Here is a 26,247-nt window from a genome sequence, read left to right on the forward strand (position 1 = left end):
ATGTATTTCTGCATATGATATAAAACTGGGGTTGAATTTCATATCCTTCCAGATAGATAATCAGATGTACCAGCACCATATTAGATACTATATCTTTTCCCCACTGAATCAAAATATCTATCTTTGTTTTATAGTAAAATCTCCTCATAACTGACCTTAGTTTCTTGATTCTTTATCCTGTTCAACCTATAATCTAGGACATACTAACTTTATGTTTTTGTTTTGTTTTTTTTTTGAGTTGGAGTCTCACTCTGTCACCCAAACTGGAGTGCTGTGGCTGTTCCCAGCCACCACAGCCTCGACCTGCTGGGCTCCGGCGATCCTTCCGCCTCAGCCTTCCAAGTAGCCAGAATTATAGGCGTGCGCTACCAAGCCCGGCTGATTTTTTGATTTATTGTAGAGATGAGGTCTCGCTGCCCAGGCAGGTCTCGAACCCGCGAACTCAGGCAATTCACTTACTTCAGCCTCCCAAAGGCGCGGGATTACAGGCTGAGCCACCAAACCTGGATTAACTTTATGTTTTTTGAGGGAAACAAAAAATGGTAAAATGAAGAAGAAATACAACTTGGCAAGTAAAGAAGAATAAGAATATTCAATTTGCAGATGAATTAGAGAAAGACTTTAAAAATAGAATAGCCACCCATACTGAATTGAACACAAAGATATATTCATTCTGTCTGGAATATATAAATAATAAAATTAATATGTTCTTTCTACTAATCATATAATGGCTAAGCCAACCTTGTATACTTTTCTTTTGAAAAGTTATTTAAATTACATATAATTTTGGTTTTTTTCATTGTGCATATGCTTCAATTATTTTGATTGAATATTGTATTAGTCAGGGTTCTTCTGAGAAATAGAACCCATAGGATGTGTATACATATATAAGGAGATTTATTATAAAATTGGCTCACATGATTATGGAAGTTGCGAGTTCAAAATCTATAGTGAGAACCATGGTGCAGATGAAGTCTGAAGAGATTCCGTTCTGGAAACTTCCTTTTGATGGGGAGGCTAGGATTTTTTTGTTCTATTCAGGCCTTCAACTGATTGGACGAAGCCACATTATGAAAGGCAATCTGCTTTCTTCAAAGTTCACAAATTTAAATGTTAATCTCATGCAAAACACCTTCCAAGATGACACAAAAAACTAAACATCACAAATATCTTAGATTTATTTTTGACCCTGAGAAAGGCTAGATTCTATCTCTTGTACTTTTTATTCCTAAGAGAAGCTAGAATTCTAAGAAAGGAAAAGTACTGAGTCAACAGGACTTCTGGGTAAAAGTGTGATTACAAGCTCACTTTGACTTTGAGTTTATTAAAGATTGCATTAAATCAAGTCTCAGGATAGGAAGGAAAACTTGTGAGAATCTTGCTGATGGTCACTCATTCCTTCACCACCAACCTTCTAAACCTTGGCTCCTGTGCTTCAGGATGGCAGAAATGAAATGGGTGGTCAGTTGACTGGTCACTGCCACAGCAGGAGAACTCTTAGTGCTGACAGTGGTATACTTTCCCTATTGTATTCATTAATCTGAATGCCACTCAGTTGTGCCTGCCCCGAAAGGAGACTTTAATTACACATTTAGGGTAGAGTGAATACCATCTGTGAGTCTCATAAAATATGAGTCATGGGCTTCCTTCTTGTAGCAAAGACAGTTCTGAGTCTATTTAACAATTCAGGGATTACAACAGAAGGGACTAGCTCTCCTTTCATAAAGCCTGTTGAGCTCTATCCACACATGGACATAGGGAATGCACACTGGCATTCACAAAAATAGTTCAAGTAGGCTTCCAGTCGAGTGGATTTCTTGACCTGGTTATGGCTACTAGATTTACCTGGTGTGTGATCAGAGTCTGGAATCAATGATTCTGCAGGAATTCTGTTGCCAATGGCCCAGTCCAAGTCATCTTCTGTGTCTTGAGTAAGACTGCAGGCTGAAGTCCAGTTACCTGAACTTGTTTCAAAATTGCAGCTTCCTGTTGTGCTTGTATACTGTCCTAGGGAAGCAAAGACATTAATGGAAGCTTCCAGAAATGTATATCACACTTAACACTACAGAGCATTTGGGATGATTTTAAATTGGTATTTGCATATTCTAATTTTTTAATAAATATATTTACAGGAACCACACATTTGCACTCACTGGCAAGATCAGTTATATACCATAACATTTTAATCAAAGTATCTAGAAGCAGTGTATGAATATTGTCATTTATCCATTAAGGAGCTATATGGATTGGGTAATAATATTTATAGATGATAGATAAAACTGTGTCTACACATGAACAATGAGCATAACATTATGATAATACAGATAATTTAGGTAGAATAAATAAACAGCTTTAGTTGGCTGGATGTTTAATTTAGTCCCTCTTCTCACACTGATGCTTGAATAGACAGCCCATTAGAGAAGCAAAGTCATTTACTAAAGAAAAGGCACCTTTGGGAGAAATAGTAAATTATATAGGACACAAACCCACTCAGCATACAATACCAATCACTGGAGCATAACATTTCAGAGCTAGTCACTAAGTCATGAAAGAAATTTTCTTCTAAAAGCGTTGATTGATAATTCATTAAAAATTAAATTATTCACAATGATAAAAAATAATAGATAATAGGTGAGTGTCTACTTCTAGTCATCTGTGAAAAGTACCATCATGATACCCTGATATCTAGGCTTTCATTTTTCTTTCACTTCTTTTTTACACAACAGTTATTATTTTTGAGCACTCACTGTAAAATCTGACTATGTTGTACAGACAGAATGAATTATTGGGTGATTTAATCAGTATGGATCAACTGAGATTGTCATTGACTTTTCCTTTCTACTGAGAAAGACTAAAGTTTGCGTTATTTTTAAAATTTATTCTTATTTATAACTTTTTCTTAACATAAAAATAATGTTAGCATATGGAAACGTAATCAGAAAAGAGTCTTGCTGTTAAATTGAAAGTCAAACTTACAGTAAACACTGCTTTAATATTTTTATACAGAATTTTCTGAATCCCTGAGAATATTTTTATAAAATATTAGCACTTCACTTCTCAAGAATTATGACATCTTATCCCGAAAAACAAGAATCATTTTTAACTATGTACATTTCTTTCACTCATTCTACATGAATATATAGTCTATTGAGTTTTATATGATTATTGATGAGCTATATATGCCTTTTTATGCTTGTCATTCCAGTGTTGTATGATACAGAATGTCTACATTATATTATACAATATGAATGAAAAGGAGAAATTCATTTCTCCCAGTGTTTAGCCAACACATCTGTAAACATCTAGGATCATCCGATGTACATACATGACAGCCATTAAGTGTTCTTTTGAATAGCATCACCTACAGATTCTGTACTACTGTATTTTCTGTGTAACTAACTTTCTGACACATAAACCCTGCAATATTTATTCTACATTGTTTTTCATTATCTGTGACCATCCTTGTCACTCATATCTCACCTTACATAACACATGACTTTATCTTAGAGTCTAAGGATACCTATACAATCAGGATAAATCTCCTTACATTTTGTTCTCCTCACCCAAAATGTGCCACTTTTCTCTTTTCCAAGGCGAATCACTGTTTATTATCTTAACTCCTTATCAAAAGACCGCTGTTAGTATTCCATCACTTCATTCCCTTCAAAGCTACACAATTTTTTTACATCCTTCAATATTACACTTTCTATTAATACCTTTCTTATAACTGGCAGACACACCCAGGTTGCCCATCTTGATTTTTAAAAATATATTTACTTGCTTACATTTCTCACTCTATATTAGCCTCACACATCTTTTCCCGTGGTCTTTCACATTTTTATACAGACAGTATACACGTCAATGACCATGATAAAATGCAGACAAATATCTTCAAATGCTTTCTGAACATTCCACTTGGAATATGCAACCATAACCTCGAAATCAATACGCCTAAAACAAACTCGTCATACACCTCCCCAAATAAGCTCTCCTTTCTGTGATTATCACTTAATTTCATAAAATCTTCTCCCTTTTGTAAAGACTCAATCCTTCATAGTTACCTTTGATTATACAGTCTTTATTTCCATATCCAATCTGTTGCCAATATCTACAATTCTTCCCCTGAAAACTTGCTTTTTTCACTCCCCTCTTTGCAGTTCCATAACCATCACATTAGTTCAAGCCCCTAGTTTATTTTAAAAGTTTATCTTTCCTTCATGTAGCCTTCATTCTGTCAGCGTCACAAACGCAAGCCACATTAATCATCTTTAAGACTGCTCTTATGTTATTTTCTCTGGCTTCAAATATTTAGTTTTTTACATTGTTTGAAAATATTCTCCAAAATCCCTATCCTTGAATAAAATAAACTTTCTTTGATGCAAAGTATTTTTAGAGTGAAATCTGTCTCATCTTCAAAACTGCCACGACTGAAATCACATTTTTCAAAAACTTATCTCTTAAATATAAACTCTATTCAACTCTATTCAACTTCTATGTTTAGGACTACGTTTCTCTCTCTCTCTTTTTTGAAAGTTTTCTCTAGCAGTTAGTTACTGTTTTATCAGCTATTCCTTCCTTCTTTTCTTTAAGACAGAACCGCAATTTAATCTGGGTATTTACTTTTTTTCTCTCAGATATATGTCTTGAGAAGGAAAGAGTCTCCTTCTCTGCTCCAAAGGCAGCTCATCTTACCAATCATGATGTGATACCCTCTCTGTCCTCATATTGGTTAGTTTAGGCATACTCTTGGAATGCAGTTCTAGACAAGACTTACTGTGGAAGAAGCTCCTAAGAAAAGTTTGCTTTGTTGTACAAAAAGAACCAGAATGAAGAAAATCTATTTGTTCTTACTCAAGATATCATTGCAAAGGTGTGATGCTTGTGACTGAAGAGATTACATGGAGAGCTAATTCTACAATAAAGCAAGTTATCTGAGGATAATAGAGCCTAAAGAAGGAAGGAGTCCCTCCAGCTCTATATTTTGATGACAATATTAAGCTACTAAATTAATCAACACTAGAACAGCCTTGCTTTCAGGTTTCTTGCTATTTGAGACAATATATTTTCCTTATTGTCTGAATTAGCTGGGAATGCATTTGGTTTCAAGCAACTAAAAGTCCAACTTACAGTAGCTTAACCAGACATGAATTAATTTATCTCAATTAACAAAAAGTCAGGAAGTTGTCAGTTAAGATTGGTACTGTGGTTCAATTGTGTAATCTTTCCTTTCTTCTTTCTTTTCATTCTTATTCTCATTCATGGTTTGTAAGATGACTGCTGTATTTCTAGGGATTACATATATACAAAACATAAAAAGGAAAAATAGGGAAAAGACAAATGAGGTTTTTTTTTCTATTCTGGGCTTTTTATTTAGTTTAGGATGCTTAAACTAACCAATACAGGTAAAGAGAGGGCATCACACCATGATTGGTTAGATGAACTGCCTTTAGAGCAGAGAAGGGGATTCTTTCCTCCTCAAGACATATATCTAAGAGAAAGAAAGTAAATACTCAGATGAAATTGCAGTTCTGTCTTGTAGAAAAGAAGGAAGGAATAGATGATAAAACAGTAACTAGCTGCTAGGAAAAAACTTTCAAAAAAGAGGGAGAGAAATGTCGTCCTAAACATATAAGTTGAATAGAGTCAGTTTATATTTAAGAGATAATTTTCTGAAAAATTTGTTTTCAGTAGTGGCTTTACGAAGGAGATACTTTCTAAAATTCCTATGTATGAACAGGGACCAAATTTCTATGTATGAGCAGGGACCCCAAAAAAACTCAGAATTATCTTTTGGAGGGCAGGCTTTCCCAACTAGGTAAGTGTTCTAGAAACCCATCTGTCAGTGTTCCAGCTAGTGTTCTTGTGAGAATCTGTATTCTGCTTCAGTGAATTTTTTTTTTGGCAAACAGATGACTGGTTCTTCCACCATGATAACACACCTGCCCACACCACGCTGAATGTTCAGAATTTTTTGACCCAAAATGTCATGACCCTGTGCCCACCCTCCCTGTTCACTCAATCTCACCCCAAGCGACTTTTTCTTTGTTTGTCCAAATGAAAAAAAGTCCTCAAATGGAAACATTTTGCCTGTGTGGAAGAGTTGAAAAAAAAAACCGTAGAAGCGCTAAAAGGAATCAAAATTAATGAGCTCAAAACTGTTTTGAGGAGTGGAAAAGGCATCTCGAAATGTGCATTGCATCAAATGGAGAATACTTTGGGTGACTGAAGTTTAAATATATAAGAATAAATAACACACTTTTAAATAAATCGATTCTGGGTTTTTTTTTTGGTCTCCCCTCATATACCTTTTTAGCCTCTTGTGACTATGAGGAAGTTTGGAGAAGATGGTGTTTTCAGCTGATCATGATGCTGCCACAAATAAAATGAGAGTTATATTTTTAAGGAAGAAAACAGAATGAACAGGCACCTACCAGGGTCTATCAGATTGTTTAAACTGATCAAGTTGCGTTTCTGCTACAAGTGTCTTAATTAATACAGTTTTCCTTCTCCATTCTATCTTGCAAATATACTTGTCCTTGACTGTCTAACTGAAGACTTATCTCTCCCTTTCCAGACCACTCAATTCTCAGGGTGTGTGTGTGTCTGTCTGTGTGTGTGTGGTACTTAACAGTAATCATATTTGTTATCATTCATTTGGAAATTCCTTTCTTCATTATTTTGTATTTCATATTGATTGTTGTTTAATATTGAGTTACTATAACATTTCCACAATGAGTATCAGGAATTATTACTAAAACACATTATATATACCATAAGTGCTTTAATACGTATCTGCTGAACAATCAATGATGTGATATTTCTGGATAATGAATATGTACTAGATTTCCAAAATGGCAGTTACTTTAGAAAAAAATATTTTCCAAATTGTTATCTTTGTCATGATCCCTTGAATGAACTTAAAGCATCACTAACACTCTTTTAAACAACTGGCATTTTTCCAGTGGTATAATATTTGGGCATATGGTTGTATGATCAATATATATGTTGATCAACTTGTATTCTTTAAGAGATGACTCCATAATTCATTATCTTTTACTCCTTATATCCACATATTTTGCCATGTCATAATGCATAGTATAGGAATATAAAGTAGTGTCTTCTCAAATGAAAAATATTATTCATAGTGAAATGGCTTCTTGGCATGCTGCATTGAGAAGGATTTTGAAGAATCTTGGTACAGTGGAAAAGGATACCATGACTGAATATGTCACTGCTGTAAGGAGCAGGAGAGAAAACACCCACCTGTACACTGCACATCCCTGGGTGTAACACTATGTACACTGATTACGTGTTTTAGATAATAATTTCTTTCCATGAAATAAAGAGCACATTTTATGATTTAACTGTTTCTTTCTTTTAAAGATCATTGTTTTTATTTATTATAAACTATGCATTTCTGCAACAGGAGGTAGACATGCAAAAAATGTTTCTTTGTTTACAACCTGCAGTAATAATTTGGTCGTGATGAATAGCTGTATTTCTTTTCTGGTATGATAAAACACAGGTAAGTGAGACATTAACTATGACTGAACAATTTCAAAAGAATACAAAAATAATGAAATAAAAGAGGCTAACATTATTAAGCCCAAATCACTGAGCAAATATGTTCTCTACATTATTGCTTTCAATTCTCACAGCACTCTATAGGATGGATGTTATATCTACTATATAGATGAGGAAAATTAGTCTCTGAGAATTTAAATAGTTACCAACAAGTAAGGGTCATAGTCAGAATTAAGGCTTCAGTTTAATAATCCCATAAGTCATTCCTTTCCTTATGCTACTCTAAAGATCACTTTGAAAATGTTGTTATTTGTTCCATTATTCACAATAGATTATCTAACTGCAGGAATTCCACTCTAAAGCCTCCAATGCAATTGATAGGAAATATTGATGAAGTCAATATTTTTTTTCTTTAGACTTTTCATTAATTTGATTACATTCTATTGTTTTTTTAGAGGCAGGGTCTTGCTCTGTCACCCAGGCTGAAGCACAGAATTTATAAGTTTCCTATGGGTACCGTGCAGCATTCTTTTTGGATGTGAACAAGTTTATAAAACGGTTTTTACAAAAGTAACTATTTCATTTGTCAACATATTGCTTTTATTTTAATACAGTCAAATAGTTGCAGTGATCCATCAAAGTTTTAGGTGACACTGATGAGATAAGTGTATGTAACTGACTTCAGTTTCTGAAACTCAGAACTGGCCCTGTGTGTTTTTACATCAGTACCTTAAGTAGCTATGGGAAAAGTAAAAATCATACAAGGCAGTCTGACAGGAAAAATAATTGAAGCCAAAAGAAAAAGAGTAGCATTCACTTTTAAAAACCAAAATGACTAATACTCTTCCTTATGTTTTGCAAACATATATTGATATTGCATATACAGATGTACACATGCATACACACACACAGACACACACATTATTTTTCATCTTTACCCCACAAATAAACTGTAGTAAACTTGTTATTGATAGCATTTTTACACTTTAAGTTTAACCAGAAATTTCACTTATTAGTCATTTTTTAACAAACAAGTAATATTGTATTTTATTACATTTTCCCCTTAGATTTTTTCCCCAAGAGTAGAAAGTGAGGTTTTGAAGTTTAAGGCAATGATTTCTTTATCTTTATATCCAACCCTTAGAAAGTTGTTCCTAGCCCATATTAGAAATATGAATAAATGGAAGAATAGGTTTACATCAATATTTTCAGTATATGTACATCTTTAAATAGGAGGAAGATAATTGAATATCTGTAATAGATTTTCCATGTGCATGTGACAATTATTTTTTTCTGGTCACTAGATTATGTATGTCAATGCCACCATGTTCAAATATTGTTTTTTTCTTTAGACTTTTCATTAATTTGGCTACATTCTATTGTTTTTTTAGAGGCAGGGTCTTGCTCTGTCACCCAGACTGGAACGCAGTGGTGCAATCGCAGCTCATTGTAGTCTTGAGCTCCTGGGCTCAGGTGATCCTCCCACCTCAGCTCCAAGTAGCTGAGATTACATGGCAGCATGCCATCATGACTGGCTATCTTTTAAAAAATTTTTGTAGAGATATGGTCTCACTATGTTGCCCAGGCTGGTCTTGAACTCCTGGCCTAAAGCAATCCTCCTGCCTCGGCCTCCTAAGTGCTGGGATTACAGGTTTGAGCCACTGTGCCCTGCCTGTTGTTGATTATTAAGTACTCTACATGTTATGTCTTGTAGTGAAAATGATAATTTCACAAAAGATTTAGGGCCTCTTTTTAAGAACTCCATTGAAATTAACTTATTATAGTCAGTATCAAATATATATATGTAAATTTTAAAGAAACTAGAAATAACAATAAAAAGTGTTATTTTGTACATTATAAATCTTACTTGAGAGTTTATATATTATAAAGGAAATACATAATATTTTATAAAATTAATATATATAGCCTTTGAAAAATAATATATATAGCCTTCATAGTACAGACTAAAAAAATACACCAATTGTTTTCGCTTCCTTTGACTTTCATTTAAAACTAAACTATAGGCTATTGCTTTGCTAGACTCTGGTGTGGCCTTGTGTTCTTTGAGCTTCCTGGCTTTGGTGCCCTCCCCCACCTTGGAGAGGTGAAACTTCTCTCTCTCTCTCTCCTTCTAATTTACTTTTAAATAAACTATATTTTCTAATCTAAAAACATAAAGTATAGGATGAACCTTGAAGACATTATACTAAGCAAAATAAGACAGTCACAAAAAGACAAATACTATATTACTCCCCTTACTTGAGGTATCTAGAATAGTCAAACTCATAGAGGCAGAAAATAGAATGGTGGTTATTGGTATCTGGGAGAAAGCGGGAATGGAATGCTATTGTTTAATGGAGTGGTTTCAATTTTGCAAGATAAAAATAGCTCTAGAGATGGATGGTGGCAATGGTTGTAAAATATTGCAAATGTACTCAACGCTATTGAACTATACACTTGAAAATGGTTAAAATGATAAATTTTACCACAATTTTCAATAGTTTGAAAAATACACTTAGAATAACAGAAAATGAGTGCTTCGGAAGCATCTTCACTATAAGATGCTAATAAATAAAAATTATACTAAACCAAACATTAACAATTTAAATATACTTGTTTGTTTGCTTGTCTCCAGACGGTCACCCCTAATTCACTCTCTGTGATGTGTGATGTTTTCCCATTAGTCCATTTCCCTTTCCTCTTTGAATCTAGGTTAGATTTTACTATTTTCCTGGCCATCAGAAGGAACCCAGTACAACATTCTGGGATGTCAAAAGGACTCTTGCTCTCTTTCCTGGGGTCCTTGGAACACTAATTCTGGTAGAAGCCAGACCCATGTACAATGACTCACCCTGTGTTTGCCATGTTATGTAAAACCCAAGTCACAAACACAGACAAGGTGGGATGCAATACCCTGGAGGATGAGATGTTATGTCCGATAAGATGGAGAGATCAAAGATTATCAGAATGCCAGACTCGAAAGCGAAGAAGTCATCTTGCAGGTGACTGTTCAATCCCACCTACCATTTCTAGTCAGAGCTCTTCTTGAATTATGGGCCTACAATAGTGTGAGCAAAAATGAAACTTGTTTAGGCTATAACTTTTGGGGTAGCTTGTTATGCAGCAAACAGTAACTATAACAGGTAACCAGCACGGTATCAAGGTTCTTTACGAACTCTCTAGATGAAAAAAACAATTTATTTGGATTTAAATATATGCTCATATTTAAAATTATATACTTGGTTTTAAATATAACTTTTAAAAACATCACACATTAAAGCACAAATAAAAAACCAATAGGTCTCATTTGGTTCTCTTACTCCAATGCAATGTAATGGATAAAATTAATTATTAAACTCATATTTAGTAAAACCACTCATTTTCAGTCTCATCTAGAAAATAAACTCTTTTTAAGAAAAAAGAATGGAAAAAAAAGAAAAGCAATAATTAAAGGGATACTGCCAGGGAAGTTCCTGGAAATTTTAATTCTGATCTCACACTTCTTGATTACATAATGGGATACTTTTTGTAAGATGATTTGCTATAGACTTGCTACAGTTCTTAGTCTGGGTGTAAAAAGTATGAGAGAGCTTCCATTTGTATTCATACTTGATATTAGTATAGAAAAGTTGGATAAACTGTTTTGGCTATTCTAAATCTACTCTTGTGCACGAAAAGAACATTTCTTCTCAGCTGTCTATGCAAATATGTAACTCTACTCATAAATAGTGAAAATCTGTGTTGAATTGGCTGCCTTACAGCAGACAGATGTACTTACTGCAGTCAGCTTCATCAGACTTGTCAGAGCAGTCTGCTTTATAGTCACAGACAAGGTGGGATGCAATACACTTCTTGTCCTGACACAAAAAATCAGTGGCTTCTGGGCAAATCTCAGAAATCTCTCCCACTAAGAAAAAACACAAAACAGAAGCGGTATTTAGTCAATATTTTCATCGAATCTGAACTCTTCTTTTTTGTCATATCGATTTCACACTATTAAAAAGGTTAATGATTTTATCAGTTGCCTAAGGTAGACTTCTACAACTGCCTCTCTCACAGTGCCACCTTCAACTGTTTCACAAGTTATATAGATTCTAATTTTGAAATATCTTTTAATCACTCAAAGCCTGTCCATTATTTATTATACAAGTCCAAATTCCTGGGGCATTGAAGATCCTTTGTTTGGGGTTCCAACTTGGTTTTCCAGTCTCTTTTTCTGTGACTCTTCATAAGCACCTGTAGGTGAACTACATCCAGTGACTGAAGGTTTCACAAATGTATCACTTGCTCTTTGTTTTTTCCATGCAGTCAGGGGATCTGCTTCTTCTGCCGGCCCTGACTACTCCCTCCAAGGAAACAATTTCTTTTTCTACCCTCAATTTGCCTTTGCTCCAGGCTGAACACTCCACCACCTTTTATTCCTATATTAGATTGTACGACATCTCATATATGAGCTATTTACATGCCTCTCTGTCCCTCCAGACTCCAGGTTCCTCAGAAGCAGGTTTTCATTGTGTTCGCTTAGGCCTAACACAGCACTTAATATATTATTGGTGTTTAATAAATGCTGGTTATAATAATTGCATGAATAGTGGTTTTCTAAGAGAGTCATAGAAAAGTAAATTGACAGAATTTTCAAAGCAATTCATGTATTTGAACATCATTTTAAAGTGACATGTTCAAATGATAATACTTTACAGATGCACAATAACCTTCATTTAGGGACTAAAACTTTTTTTTATCAATTTCAACAAATTAAATAAAGTTCAGCAATTTCTTTGTTACATAGGCAATTGTAGGTTCAGAGTGGATGTACCTGGGGTGAAAGTAATTTGCTGAAGGTTAGGCAGTATTTCTGTGAGTGAAAAGAGAAAAACTCTGTAGACTTAACTAAAAATATAATCCCATAGTCCTTGGTTCATCCTCATAACACAATAGCTAAAACCTGTATGATTTTCAGAAATAAGTATTGGTAAAATTTGGTCTACTCAAATATGAAGAATAAGGAGAGACCATCCAAGGCAACAGCAAATAGTTCAACTATAGACATCAGTAAGAAGAAGACTTAAAGGTCAGGTTCGTTAAGTAGTTTAGAAACTTTGCTATGTAACTCTAATGAACACTAGTGAGAATTTACAGTTAACTCTAGAGCAGTATGTGAATATTGTTTAGTATGCAATTCTATGCATTTGAGATTATATTGCTATTTTTCCATGCCATTGGATGGAAAGTCATATAATTACTCCACAGGGGAAATGTGCTTTGACTTCAGTCTAAGTAATTAGTTCTATAGGTCTTTTAAATATAGCTAAAATAGACAACGTTTCTAGATAGGGCTCATTTTCCTTAGCAATACTGATTAGAAAAGACATGAAGAGAAATCAAGGCAATGCTTTGAATTACAGTAAACTGAGCAATGACTAGAATTTTTGTGGTTTATTAGGTGCACCAAGAAACAATAAATAAAAAGAGCTTAGTAGATCTTCAAGATAAGAATATAGTAAATTTAAAAGGTACACTGTTTCAGTGAAAGACAATCTTGAATGTGGTTAGCCATTTTCTATTTCTTCATTCAGCCAAAATAATTAAAGCAATAATTATTCACGTCATTGACAAATATATAAAATGAAAGATAATCTTACCTATTCTATAGTTGATGAGAATGTAAAGAACTTTGGTGCTCATTGAAGATAATCTGACCAGCAGAATATGGCATATGAATAAATACTAGATTAAATATTTATTTAGCTGAAGACAAAAATTGACAGACCTAGAACTAAAGCATGAGAAAGCAAAAGAACCTAGAGTGAAGGAAGGCACTGAAAATTAATATAGCTATGAAATGAATATTTAATCCAGTAAAAGCATGAGGTATATATAGGACTAATCTATTGTGGATTTGAACATATTTCTACCAGTGTGAAAGTGACACTGTTGCAAACTGTTTTTATTCTACTTTGAAATAGAACTTACAGTCAGAGAAGTCTTGGGTCTCCATAGACATCAATTTGGATTAAAATAGTTGTGTACACAGTGTTCATTACACCAAACTAGAGATAATAATCCCATAGACAATATTCATAGGCAAACACTTCCTTTAGTTCTTTTTCAAGCAATGATATGCAATATGTCCTGAGATTCCAGTCTGCAAATTTCACATGGAAACACATTTCTGAGCACTTTTTTTTTCCATGCAAAATCTCCTAACCACATGAAGGTGTAAAACACATAGTGGGCATGCTCTCTACTTTAAAGCACCACATTATTTAGTTGACAAATCAACACATTCAGTTTGGGGATCAACTGAAAAGAAACAATTAGGGTTTCTATGCCATTCTCTACATATGGAAGAACTAGTGAAATTCTAAGTATGAGAACTTCCCAATGGAATATGGTGCATTAGGAAATGTATCTATCTAAACAAAGTCCTAATCCAATAAGCATCTAGATGCACAGACAGCATGAAGGTTAGACACACACACACACAAAAAAATTCCATTATCAAAGACCTGAAGATTGTCATGAGTTAGCAAGGGTAAAAACACTGATCATGCTTATTAGGTATGTTCCAAGAAGTCTTGAGAAACTAGATGTTTTGGTTCTCAAAACACAAACTAACATTTGATTGAATATGATAGGTAAATGGGAATCTTTGAGTTTAAAAAAGAATTATAAGATATTTAGAAAACATAGAAAAACAAACAAAAAACAATTTATCTTTCTTTGTATATGAGCTCTTCGATATTTTGTTGCATTTCCTTTAAAAAAAAAAAAAAAGCACACCAAGATACAACCTAACTCCAGTCAGGATAGCCATCATGAATAACTCAAAAAAACAGATGCTAGAGAGCATGCAGGGAAAAGAGAGCACTTCTACACTGTTGGCAGGAGTGTAAACTAGTACAACCTCTGTGGAAAACAGTTTGGCAATTCCTAAAGTCCTAAAAGTCGACCTTCCATAAAACTCCGCAATGCCCCTACTGGGTATATGTCTGGAAGAACTCAAATCACTCTATGAAAAAGAAACCTGCATACGCATGTTTATTGCAGCATTATTCACAATAGCAAAAACCTGGAACCAACCGTGCTGCCATCAAAAGAGGACTGGACTCAAAAAATGTGGTACATATACATGATGAAATATTATGCAGCCATAAAGAAGGACAAAATTACAGTCACTTGGATGGACTATAGAATCTATAATACTGAGTGAGCTATCACAGAAACAAAGAACTGAGTACTATATGTTTTCACTCATAAGCAGACCTTGAAAAATTATCATAATACTATACTATAAGAAAGGGATTAGAAGTAGTTGGAAATAGCCGGGTGCGGGGTAGGGGAGCACACCTTATCAACAAGGGTACCTGCATAATGAACATTTGTAAACCTAACCCTGAATTGTACCCCACATCTTTAAAATAAAAATTTCTAAGAAGTTAAAACATTTTACATACTTGCAGTCATAATATATGCATGACATTTCCTCTTCCATTTTATACTATTACATCAAATTTTTTTCTATTTTGCTGTCTGATTTTCAGTCATTACTAATACCTACAAAATACATTGAAAGCAATATACCCTAATTTACTTGTCAATTCCATTATTTTAAAATTATTGTAGAGTGTTCTGATCATTTTATATTTGAACAAAGCTACATTTAGCTTATACAAAATTGGAAGTACTTATATAAGACAGACTCCTATGAAAAAGATAACTGCATATGCATTATTGGGTATAAAAATGTATTGATGGATTTGAGTCTTTTTTAGGGCTATTGTCTTTTTTAGGGCTAGTCTTTTTTATAGCTATCACTATAATTAATTGCTTTTCAAAAAAGCTTCACTGATTTAAATAATAGCCTATAAGAGATCAATGCAATGTTCTTGAAGTTTGAATTGTTCCAGAAATGTTAATATTAATTTGTTGTTTTAAGTTGTCATTCTTACATCATATACCATATCCCTTTTAAAAAATTATTTCTCCACCCCTGGAGAGGCAAAAAATTCTCAAGGCTTTTCTAATGTAGAACAATTTCTCTAGTTCTGGAAAGGATTAGGCTTTATACAAATGGTTCAGGTCTAGCTCTGTTGTTCTCATATGGGGCTAAAAAAAATCCAGCCCCGGCTCCCACATTCTATGTCCAGAACTCAAAATCATTTCAACCTCTGAAAAGTTGACTGTCCCCAATAATCTACATTTCAAGTCCTTGCTTTTGTTCGGAGACTAGAAGATTTTCTTTTCTCCCTTTCGAGTAATTAACAAATGCTCTTTTAAAGTATTTTCACATATTTCTAGTGAGTGGGAAGCATATCCTATGACATGATTTCATTAACTCTTCTGTAGTCTGGTTTGTAATATAAATTTAATGTTTTTAAACTGTTAATACTTTATGTTATTTTATTCTAAAAATAACTCCAGGAAAGCCTCATAATTTTTTTCTAAATAATGCTCCTTATTTAATATATTAATAAACCTTGTGTTATTACAATACATATTGCTCAACAGTAAATTTATGCTTAAAAAACCCTGAACCACATTCATTTTTCTTGCATTTACATAAAAGTTGATATATATGAGAATCCGAATGCAATAGTTAAAACAGAAATTTTTAAATGTATTTTTAGTGGCTAGGAGAGGAAACTTTTCCATAAATTTTTGTTGTTCTTTGTTTTTTAATGCATTGATTTTCCTTGGCATTTGCCTGTTTTGACTTGTTGATAATTTATCTCTGGATAGTTTTTATGGTAAGTATGTTTCAAAAGTTTTATTATTAAAGTAAAAGTTAACCTTTAGTTAGAGATGATATGACTGGACAGTAAATGTGTGGGGTACATGTGATGATTTGCTAGATGAGTAAATTGTGTGCAGGTGAACTTTGAGTTTCTGACAGCCTTCTTTCCCCATGTTAGTGGACCTGCAGCCATGTTGCTAAAAAGGACATGATTTTGTTCTGCTTTATGGCTGTGTAGCATCCCATCATGTATGTGTACCATATTTTCTTTATCCAGTCCACTTTTGATGGGCATCTGGGCTGGTTCCATGTTTTTGCAACTGAAAATAGTGCTGTAACAAACATAAGTGTGTAGGGGTCTTTTTGGAAGAATGATGTATGTTTCTCTGGATATATTCCCAGAAGTGGGATTCCTGGACTGACCAGCAGCTCAATTTTTAGTTCTTTGAGAAAATGCAACACTGCTTTCCACAAAAGTTGAAATAGCTCACATTCCTACCAACAGTGTAGAAGCATTCCCTTTTGTAATTTTTAATGATACCCAACCTGACCAGCATGAGGTGGTATCTCATTGATGCTTTGATTTGCATTTCTTTGATGATTAGTGAAGCTGAGTATTTTTTCATGTTTGTTGGGCTGCTTGAATGTACTCCTTTGAAAAGTGTCTGTTCATTTCCACTGCCTATTTTTTAATGGGCTATTTGTTTTTTTCTGTCAATTCGTTTGAGTTCCTTGCACATCCTGGATGCTAGGCCTTTGTCAATGCATAGATTGCAAATAATTTTTTCCCATTCTGTGAATTGTCTCTTTACTTTCCTGATGGTTTCTTTTGCTGTGCAAAAACTGTTTAGCTTAATAAGGTCCCACCTATTGATCTTAACTTTTGCTGCATCTGGTTTTGAGAACTTGGTCAAGAATTCCTTGTCTATTTCAACGTCCTGGAGGCTGTTCCTTAAGTTTTCTTCTAAAATTCTTATTGTTTGGGGTTTCACATTTAAGCCCTTGATACATTTTGAGTTAATATATTTGTACATGGTGATAGGTAGAGGTCTGGATTCATTTTTCTGCATGTAGTTAACCAGTTTTCCCAGCAGCATTTGCCAAATATGGTTTATTTTCCCCAATGTTGGTTTTTGGTGGTTTTGTAGAAGATGAGTTGTTTGAAGGTCTGGTTTTATTTCTGGATTCTCTGTACTGTTCTATTGTTCTATGTGCCTATTCCTGTCCCAGTACCATGCTGTCTTGGTAAATGTAGTCTTGTAGCAAAGTTTGATGTCTGGAAGCGTGATGCCTCCGGATTTGTTTTTTTGCTGATGATTGTTTCAGTTATTCAGGTTCCTTTTTCCTTCCATATGAATTTCTGTATTGTCTTTCCTAGGCCTATGAAAAATGATGCTAGTAGCTTGATAAGGATTGTGTTGAAACTGTAGATCGTCTTGGCTAGAATGAGTATCTTGATGATATTAATTTTTTCAATCCACGAACATGGGATGTTCTTCAATTTTGTGTGTGTCTGTCTGTATGTGTGTGTGTGTGTGTGTGTGTGTGTGTGTGTGTGTGTGTGTGTGTGTGTGTGCGAGAGAGAGAGAGAGAGAGAGAGAGAGAGAGAGAGAGAGAGAGAGAGAGTTTGTGTGTGTTGTCCTTGATTTCTTTGAGCAATGTTTTATAGTTTTCATTGTGTTAGGTTAATGGCAAGGTATTTTTTGTGTGTGTGGCTATTGTTAATTGGATTGTGTTTTTTACTTTGTTCTTAGCCTGCCTGGTTTTTTGCACATTGATTTTGTATCCTGAGACTTACTGAAGTCATTTATCAGTGTAAGGAGGTTTTTGACAGACTGTCTAGGGGTTTCCAGGTATAGACAGAGAGGGATCATTTAACTTCCTTTTTTCCTATTCAGATTTTCCTAATTTCTTTCTCCTGCCTGATTGTTTTGGCTAAGATTTTCAATACTATGTTAAATAAGAGGGGCGAAAGTAGGCATCCTCGTCTTGTTCCTGTTCTAAGGGGGAATATTTTCAGCTGCTGCCTATTGATTATGATGTTGGCTGCAGAGTTGTCATGGATGGCTCTTATTATTTGAGGAATATTCCCTTGATGCTTAGGTGTTAGAGGGCTTTTGTCAAGAAGAAATGTTGTGTTTTACTGAATGCTTTTTTTGTGTCTCACGAGATAATCATGTGTGTCTTGGTTTTACAACCACCAAGATGGCCAACTAAAGACATTGCTTGATTGCAGCTCTCTGCAAAGAAGCCTACATGGAGAATCAAACCAAGGGCTTTGGTGGTCAACCTGAATACCCAAGCTGAGATCATCTAGGGATACAGAGGCCATACAGTTCCAAGCCCCAGACATCCCTAGAAGCAGCCCCAACATGAGAACAGAACAATTGTGAACAGAGGGGGTGAGTGAAAATGACAGCTTTTCTTCTCTTCATATCTCACATGGACCTCTGCAGTAAAAGTCAAAGGAGAGTTTGGTAACTCCCCCATCCACACCCCTACAGCATTGACTGGGTGCAGAGGGCTGCCCTGGCTGAACACCAAGCACCAGTGGTTCCCATGTGGAATCTGGGGAAGGCCAATTTCTGGGACCCTTGTGCTGCAGCCCCTGCTCCCTGCATGGAGATCCTCAGTAGGAAACGCCCAGTGGGAAGGGTCTGTGCTGCATGAGAACACTCCCCTCCACCTCTAACTTTCCAGTACCCAGCAGGTGCATTGCAACTAATTTGGGGGACATTTCACTGGTGCACGTGTGACCCTAGGCCAGGGCTGCAGACACAGATTGCCCTCAAGAGCTACCATTGTGTTTGTAACCCTCCTATGGAGCAGGCATGATCTAAGAGGTGGGGCACCTATGCACAGTGCACAGAGCTATTGTGGCAGTGGCCCCACCCATCCTTGGATAGAAGAAGAAATAACAACCCTCCACTTCTTCCCTTCTACTCCTAGGCAAAAGGGGTAGTCCTGCCCACATGGGAGGAAGCCAATCCAAACCCACAAGAGCACCCGAGCCAGAATAGAGCTGCAAGGCTTTGCCTGGCCACCTATTAACCCTGCTGACAGACAAGCAGTCTTGAAAGGAGCTTCCCATGAAACCCATTTCAGAGGGAGGGGGAAGGAATCTAAAATAAGGAAGAGGTACCATCCTATTCCTGCCTGACTGCATCAGTGAAACAGCTTCAGATGATCTCCCCCAAGAATACCACCCTTCCTGTCACCGCTGCCTAGTCCCCACAGGAGGGCCAGAGGAGAAAGGACAGGCAACAGTAGTAACCTTATCTCATTAAAAAGAACAACAAAACCAAAAATAAAAAGAGAAGAGTCTCCCCTCACAGATGAAAAGAAACAATGAAAAAAACACTTGCAATCCCAAAAACCTTAACCAGTCGACACCTACAAAAGGGCTTCCCAGATCCAAAGCAATGGAATCCATCCAGAATTATCTGGCCCTGATGACAGACATAGAATTTAGACTATGATTGGCAAAGACAGTCAAAGAAAGCCACGAGAAGACGGACGTATAGATCATCCACGTAATGAAAACAATGCAGGAAGGGAAAGCTGAGCTGGCCAATATAAGAAAGGTCCAGTCTGAACTTGTGGAAATGAATAATTCATTCTTGGAATTTCAAAGCATGATGACAAGCCTGAGCAGCAGAATTGACCAAGCAGAGTAAAGAATCTCAGAGCTTGAGTATTGAACTATTGAACTAACCCAGTCCAACAAAAACAAGGAGAAAAGACTTACAAAGAATGAGCAAAGTATATGAGAGGTTTGGGATTATGTAAAGATACCAAATCTATGATTGATTGGCATCGCTAAGAGAGAAGGAGAAACTGAGAACACCCTGGAACAAGCCCTCCAAAATGTCATCCAAGGTAACATCCCCTATATTGCCAGAGAGGCAACCCTGCCAACTCAAGAGATGTGGAGAATGCCTGTGATCGACTGCATGAGAAGACCACCCCCAAGACACATAATAATTCATCTCCACAAGGTGAACATGAAAATAAAATCCTAAAGGCAGCTACAGAGAAGGGGCAAACCACCTACTGAGGGAGACACATCAGAATTTCCACAGACTTATCAGCAGAAGCCCTGCAAGCCAGAAGGGACTGGGGTCACATCTTTAATATTCTTAAAGAAAAGCAATTCCCAACCATACTTTCCTACTCCAACAAGGAGTAGGAGAATTAAAATCCTTCCTTGACATCCAATCCCTAAGAGAATATGTCACTTCCAAACTAGTACTCTAGGAGATGCCTAAGAAGATTCTAAACACAGAGTGGAAAAACAATTTTGGCCATTACAAAAACACAGGCAAGCATAGAGTTTACAGAACATAAAAATCAGCCACAAAACCTAAAAAGCAAAGCAGCCTCTTAATAGCAATATGACTGGAGAAAACTCCCATATATCAACAATTAAATTAAATGTGAATGGACTGAATTCACCACTAAAGTGGCATAGAAGGACAAATTGGATAAAGAAGGATGATCCATCCTTCTGCTGCCTTAAGGAAATTCATCTCATTGTAAAAGACACCCACAGGCTCAAGGTAAAGGGCTAGAGAAAGATCTTACAAGCAAATGGAAATGAAAAAGAAGAGGAATATCTATCCTTATATCAGACAAAACAGACATTAAACCAATAAAGGTTAAAAAGTACACTACATAATGATAAAAGGCTCAATCCATCTGCAAGAAATATCCATCTTGAATATATACACACCCAACATAGGAGCACCCAGAGTTATATAAGAATTGCTAAGTAAACTAAGAGAGGACATAGACAACCATACAATTATATCCTTCTAACAGCCCTAGACAAATCATTGAGGCAAAGATTTAACAAGGCATCAGTAACCTTAACTTGACAGTTAATCAACTGGACCTTATAGACATCTACAGAACACTTCACCCAACAACAAAAGAGTAAAAATTCTTTTCATGAGCACATGGAGTATATTACAAGATTGATCATACTCAGAGATAAATCAAATATAAAAAGATTTCAAAAATCATAACCAATAGAAACTCTCCAAAACACACAAATACATGGAAATTAAACAACATGCTTTTAAATGACTTTTGGGTTAATGTAGAAATCCAAGCAGAAATAAAAAGATCCTTAGAAGCAAATGAAAGCAAAAATACAGCCTTCCAAAACCGCTGGGATACCATGAAAGTGATGCTGAGAAGGAAGTTTATAACACTGCACACACATATCAAGAAAATAGAAGGATCTCAAGTAAACAGTCTAGTGTCACACCTAAGGCAGCTGGGAAGACAATGAACAATCCAGTCCTAGAAGTACTAGAAAAATGGAAATTATTGAAACAAAGTCACAGTCGAATAAGTCCAAAAAAAAAAAAAAACACACACACACACATAGAATCAATGAAACAAAAACCTGATTCTTTGAAAGGATAAATAAGGGTGACAAGCCCTTGGCCAGATTAGCAAAAGGAAAAAAAGAGAGAGAGAGAGAGAGAGAAATGGAATAAACACAATTAGAAATGAATAAGGTGATGTTACCACTGATCCTAAAGAAATAAGAAGGTTATCAGAGATTACTATGAGTGCCTGTATGTGACTAAACTAGAAAATCTAGAGGAAATGGAGGAATTCCTTGCACCACATACTTCCCAAGATTGAAGCAGGAAGAAATTGAAATTCTAAACAGACCAATAACAATTTCAGAATTTGATCAGTAATAAGAAATTTCCCTGTCACAAAAACAAAAAAAACAAAAAAAGAAACCCTAAAAAACCTAGGTCAGGTGGTTTCTCAGCCAAATTCTACAAGATGTACAAGGAAGAGCTGATATCAAGAACTGATATCAAGAGTTGATATTGAAATTATTCTAGGCAAATGAGAAGGAAAGAGTTCTCTCTAGTTCATTCTATGAGACCAATATCATCTTGATACCCTCCAAATGGCAAAGATCCAACAAGGAAAGAAAACTACAGGCCAGTTTTTCTGATAAATGTAGATGCAGATATTCTCAACAAGATACTATCAAATTGCATTCAACAGCACATTTTAAGGATCATCCATCATGACCAGGTGGGCTTCATCCCGGGATACAAGGCTGGTTCAACATATGCAAATCAACAAATGTAATGGACAGTAAATATTGATTGTTAATGGGTGGTTTTAATATATGTACCAAGATAATGATATGGACTCCAGTTTCTATAAAAACTGTTTAGCCTTAGGTAAGCCATTTAATGTTATTTCCATATGAGACTAATAATAATAATCACTCTCTAATACAAAGTATAGTACATTTGCCTCTCGTGATGCCATCAATTTAGAACCTTCTTTTTTTTTCATCCTGAAAACATATGCTGAGCAACTTCCAGATACTATGGTGGACATTGAGACAGTTTTACTTTTAAAGGAATTTATAATCTAGTGATGAAAACCTATTGGCACAACAGTACAATTATTGGTATAATTGAAGATTTGTATGGGTTGTTGTCAGAGGACAATAAAAGCAGCTCTAGCTTGAGCTGGTTTATTAATATATATTTAATAAGTGTATTCAGTTGATGTCCCTTCAAATTGCCTACCATCCAAGCTGGCCATTTAATAGACCAATCAACTCAACTGAAAGAAAGCAGTTTCTTTACGGATTTCCTTATTTATAAAACTCAATTTTTAAAAGTTTCCTTATCAAGCAAGTTTAGCAACATATTGAAAATAACTATGACTAGAAGAGTCAAACTTATTTGAAGAGTCACATAAATACATAAAAGGAAATGTATTTTGAAATGATCATGCAACAAGACCTTTCTTCACAGATAAACTGCTTATTTCACTTAATTGCTCTCTTGCTCTCAAAAGAACTATCAGGGTCAAGTTTGCAAGCAAAAGGAAATCTCAGCACTGCTGATGACTTGATATTAAGTGACCAATATTTTCAAATGTCCAGAAGATAACTATATAAAATATAATATTTTCTAAACACCATGATAATTATATCTATCTTAAGTTCAAAAGAATTTCCAGGTTTAAAAAAGGTCAATGCACACAACAGGCAATTGATAGTAACACATCTCAAACTATAACCTTAGTGATCTCAGTGACAGCAAAGTTCAGTTTGTGTCAAAACAATCAAAAGTGTTATCAGAGTTACTGAACCATGTATTAGTGTACAGCAAGAGTTTAGAAAAATATTAAAAAATGTGATTTCACTTGTAATACACAGAGGCAAGGTGCATGTTAAAACATATATATAAATAACATATATAAAAATATTTCCTAAAGATTGACTTTTCATTTTTTAAATAAAAAGGTGAAGGTGATTTTAAAATTACTTTTTATTTGTTTGGAAGAAAATTATATATACCAAGCTCCCTTTTCTGATGTGAAACCCAGACTTTTAACTTTAATTTCTTGTATATGGATATCTTTTAAATGTACAGCCTTTTTAATGAATTCTCCATATAATTTAAGCACAATAGATTGCTGATTCCTAGGCTATATTCCTAGGCTATAAAACTGGTTTAAAGTTTTAGAAAAAAAATGTTTAGAAGACCTAGGAAGAAGTAGACAGTAGGAAAATAAAATGAAGCCGACAACAAAACTCAGAACTGATACCAAGTGAGGATCAGTATGTTTTGATGCATAAGGAAATGTTTTTAGTTGTTTATTAATTCAGAAGTCATCAATTCCTCTTCACCTTTTTTTTAGTGGAGTAGTAATTTCTACCACTCCACCGAAAGAACACTTGCTCAGATATCTACTGATTTCCAAATTACCATTTTTAAAAAAATGCCAACACTTTTCACTCTGGATTTATTGCTGCTTATGATATGCTGAAAAGGACTTCCATTCAGGATCCCTCAATTCCCTCAGTTCCTTGGCATCGTATTCCTGGTACTCTGTCAGCATCTCTTAACCTTCCATCTTTTCTCTAGATTCTTTTTTTCAAACCTGGCCTCTAAATGCTAGAAAAGCAACTTGTGACCCTGATTTCTTTTTCCTTTGCTCTTTCTTGGTGTTCTTATTTGCTGTCATAACTTTCATTGCTACCTGGGGTTGATTACTCAACATCTACAGCCTAATTTGTACCTTTCACTGAGTTCTAGAAACTTATGATCATTTTTGTGTGGGATTTATCTACAACATATCAGGTGCACTAAACATGACAAAAGAATTCACACACTTTCTTCTCCCTTTACCTCCTACTTTATCTCTCTCTACTACTTGCCTTGCAATAAACCTTACAATAACCACCCATGTATGGTCCACAGATCCACAATATCTTTTTATGCACTTGCCTCTTTGCAGGCACGTGATGGAGATGACCAGCTATTTGCAGCACATGCTGGGCAGTAACTGCTCAGACAGGCACTTTATTTCTCAGCTCCATTTACTACTAGGTAAAGCCATGAGGCTGGGCTCTAACCCATGGAATGTGAGTAAAACTGATGTACTCACTTCCAGGTGAGGCCACAGAAACTTCCACTCCTGCTCCCATGCGCTGTTCCTCTCTTAGGTGGAAGGAAACATCATGATCACTAGGGTAGGCCTTGAAAGACTGAAGATTGTCATGGGTCTCGAATAAATACATTAGAAAAGTTGCCCCTACCAGTCTATTCACCTGACAACTACTGCAAAATGGATAAGAAATAAACTTCTTGGCCAGGCATGGTGGCTCACGTCTGTAATCCCAGTATTTTGGGAGGCCAAGGTGGGGGAATTGCTCGATTCCAGGAGTTTACGATCAGACTGGGCAACATAGTGAGACCTCATCTCTACAAAAAAATTTGAAAAAAATTAGCCAGGCATGGTGGCACGTGCCTGGAGTCCCAGCTACTTAGGAGGCTGGGGTGGGAGGATTGCTTGACCCAAGAGGTTGAGGCTGCAGTGATCTAGGATTGTGCCACTGCACTCCAGCCAGTGTGACAGAATGAGACCCCGTCCCAATAAAAAAAAAAAAGAAAAAAGCTTCTTGAATTGTGATATATTATTTATTTACTTTGTTATAATAATAGTCTAAAACAACCAGGATGTAATGATGCTGCTGATGTTGGTGACTATGGCACTTATGTAAAATTGTTTCATGCTTTATGCTGTTTAAGCACATGACATATATTAACTCATTTAATTTTCCAAACAGCTTCATAAAGCAGGTACTAGCATTTTTCTTTTATTATTTAGCTTATCCAGGTTTACATAGCAACTTAATAGTAAATCCAAAATTCATGCTTTTGCTCCACAGCCTTTACTCTTAACCAATAAAATCCATATCTCCTCTTATCCTACTCAAATGTCCAATCCCATAACCCACAAGCTAGGTGTTGTTTCTTCCGTGAAGACTTCTCCAACCCTGTTCAGGCCCATTTTTCCATCCTGCTCTCCTGGTGCTCTCAATATTCTCAATTATTACACACGATATTGAAATGCAATACCACAATGCATTTTTTGTTTTGTTACAACAGACAAACTAAACACATGTCTACTGAAGAATCTTTAAAGGAAGGAACTATATTGTATTCATCATTATATAGCAAATATAGAGCACAGAGGCCAGGTAATTTCAGGCGACCAAATAGTATTTTGTTGAGCTGTGTTTTAAGCTTGGTAAAATTATTTAGGCTTTATCATTACAATCAGAATATTTGACTATTTTAAATATAGAATACATTCAAAAGACGCTATGAGTACTAAGGTTAAGTATGCTTGATTGATCGATTGATTTAGAGAAAGGGTCTTGCTCTATTTCTCAGACTGAAGTTCATGATCCCAGCTTACCATAACATCAAACACCTGGGTTCAAGTGATTCTCTCACCTCAGTCTCTCAAGTAGCTGAGACTACAGGCACATGCCACCATGCCTGGCTAATTTATTTTTTTTGTAGAGACAGGGTCTTGCTATGTTGCCTAGTCTAGATTCTAACTCTTGGCCTCAAGCCATCCTCCTTCCTTGGCCTCCCAAAGAGCTGGAATTCCAGGCGTGAACCACTGTGCCC

General features: G+C 35.5%; 1 protein-coding gene across 1 annotated transcript in view; it reads right to left on the reverse strand.

Annotated features, from left to right (window-relative positions):
* MALRD1 (MAM and LDL receptor class A domain containing 1) overlaps positions 1 to 26,247 on the reverse strand; it is a gene marked incomplete at both ends in the record, with an annotated part of 488,577 nt that overhangs the window by 176,944 nt on the left and 285,386 nt on the right. Inside the window, 2 exons of the mRNA XM_008054043.1 lie at positions 1,846 to 2,007; positions 11,303 to 11,431. Of these exons, the coding sequence (XP_008052234.1) occupies positions 1,846 to 2,007; positions 11,303 to 11,431 (291 nt within the window). The remainder of the gene's footprint in view (positions 1 to 1,845; positions 2,008 to 11,302; positions 11,432 to 26,247) is intronic.

This window comes from Carlito syrichta, unplaced genomic scaffold, assembly GCF_000164805.1.
Source record: "Carlito syrichta isolate Samal-C Ts95f unplaced genomic scaffold, Tarsius_syrichta-2.0.1 Scaffold288977, whole genome shotgun sequence".
Classification (NCBI taxonomy): domain Eukaryota; kingdom Metazoa; phylum Chordata; class Mammalia; order Primates; family Tarsiidae; genus Carlito; species Carlito syrichta.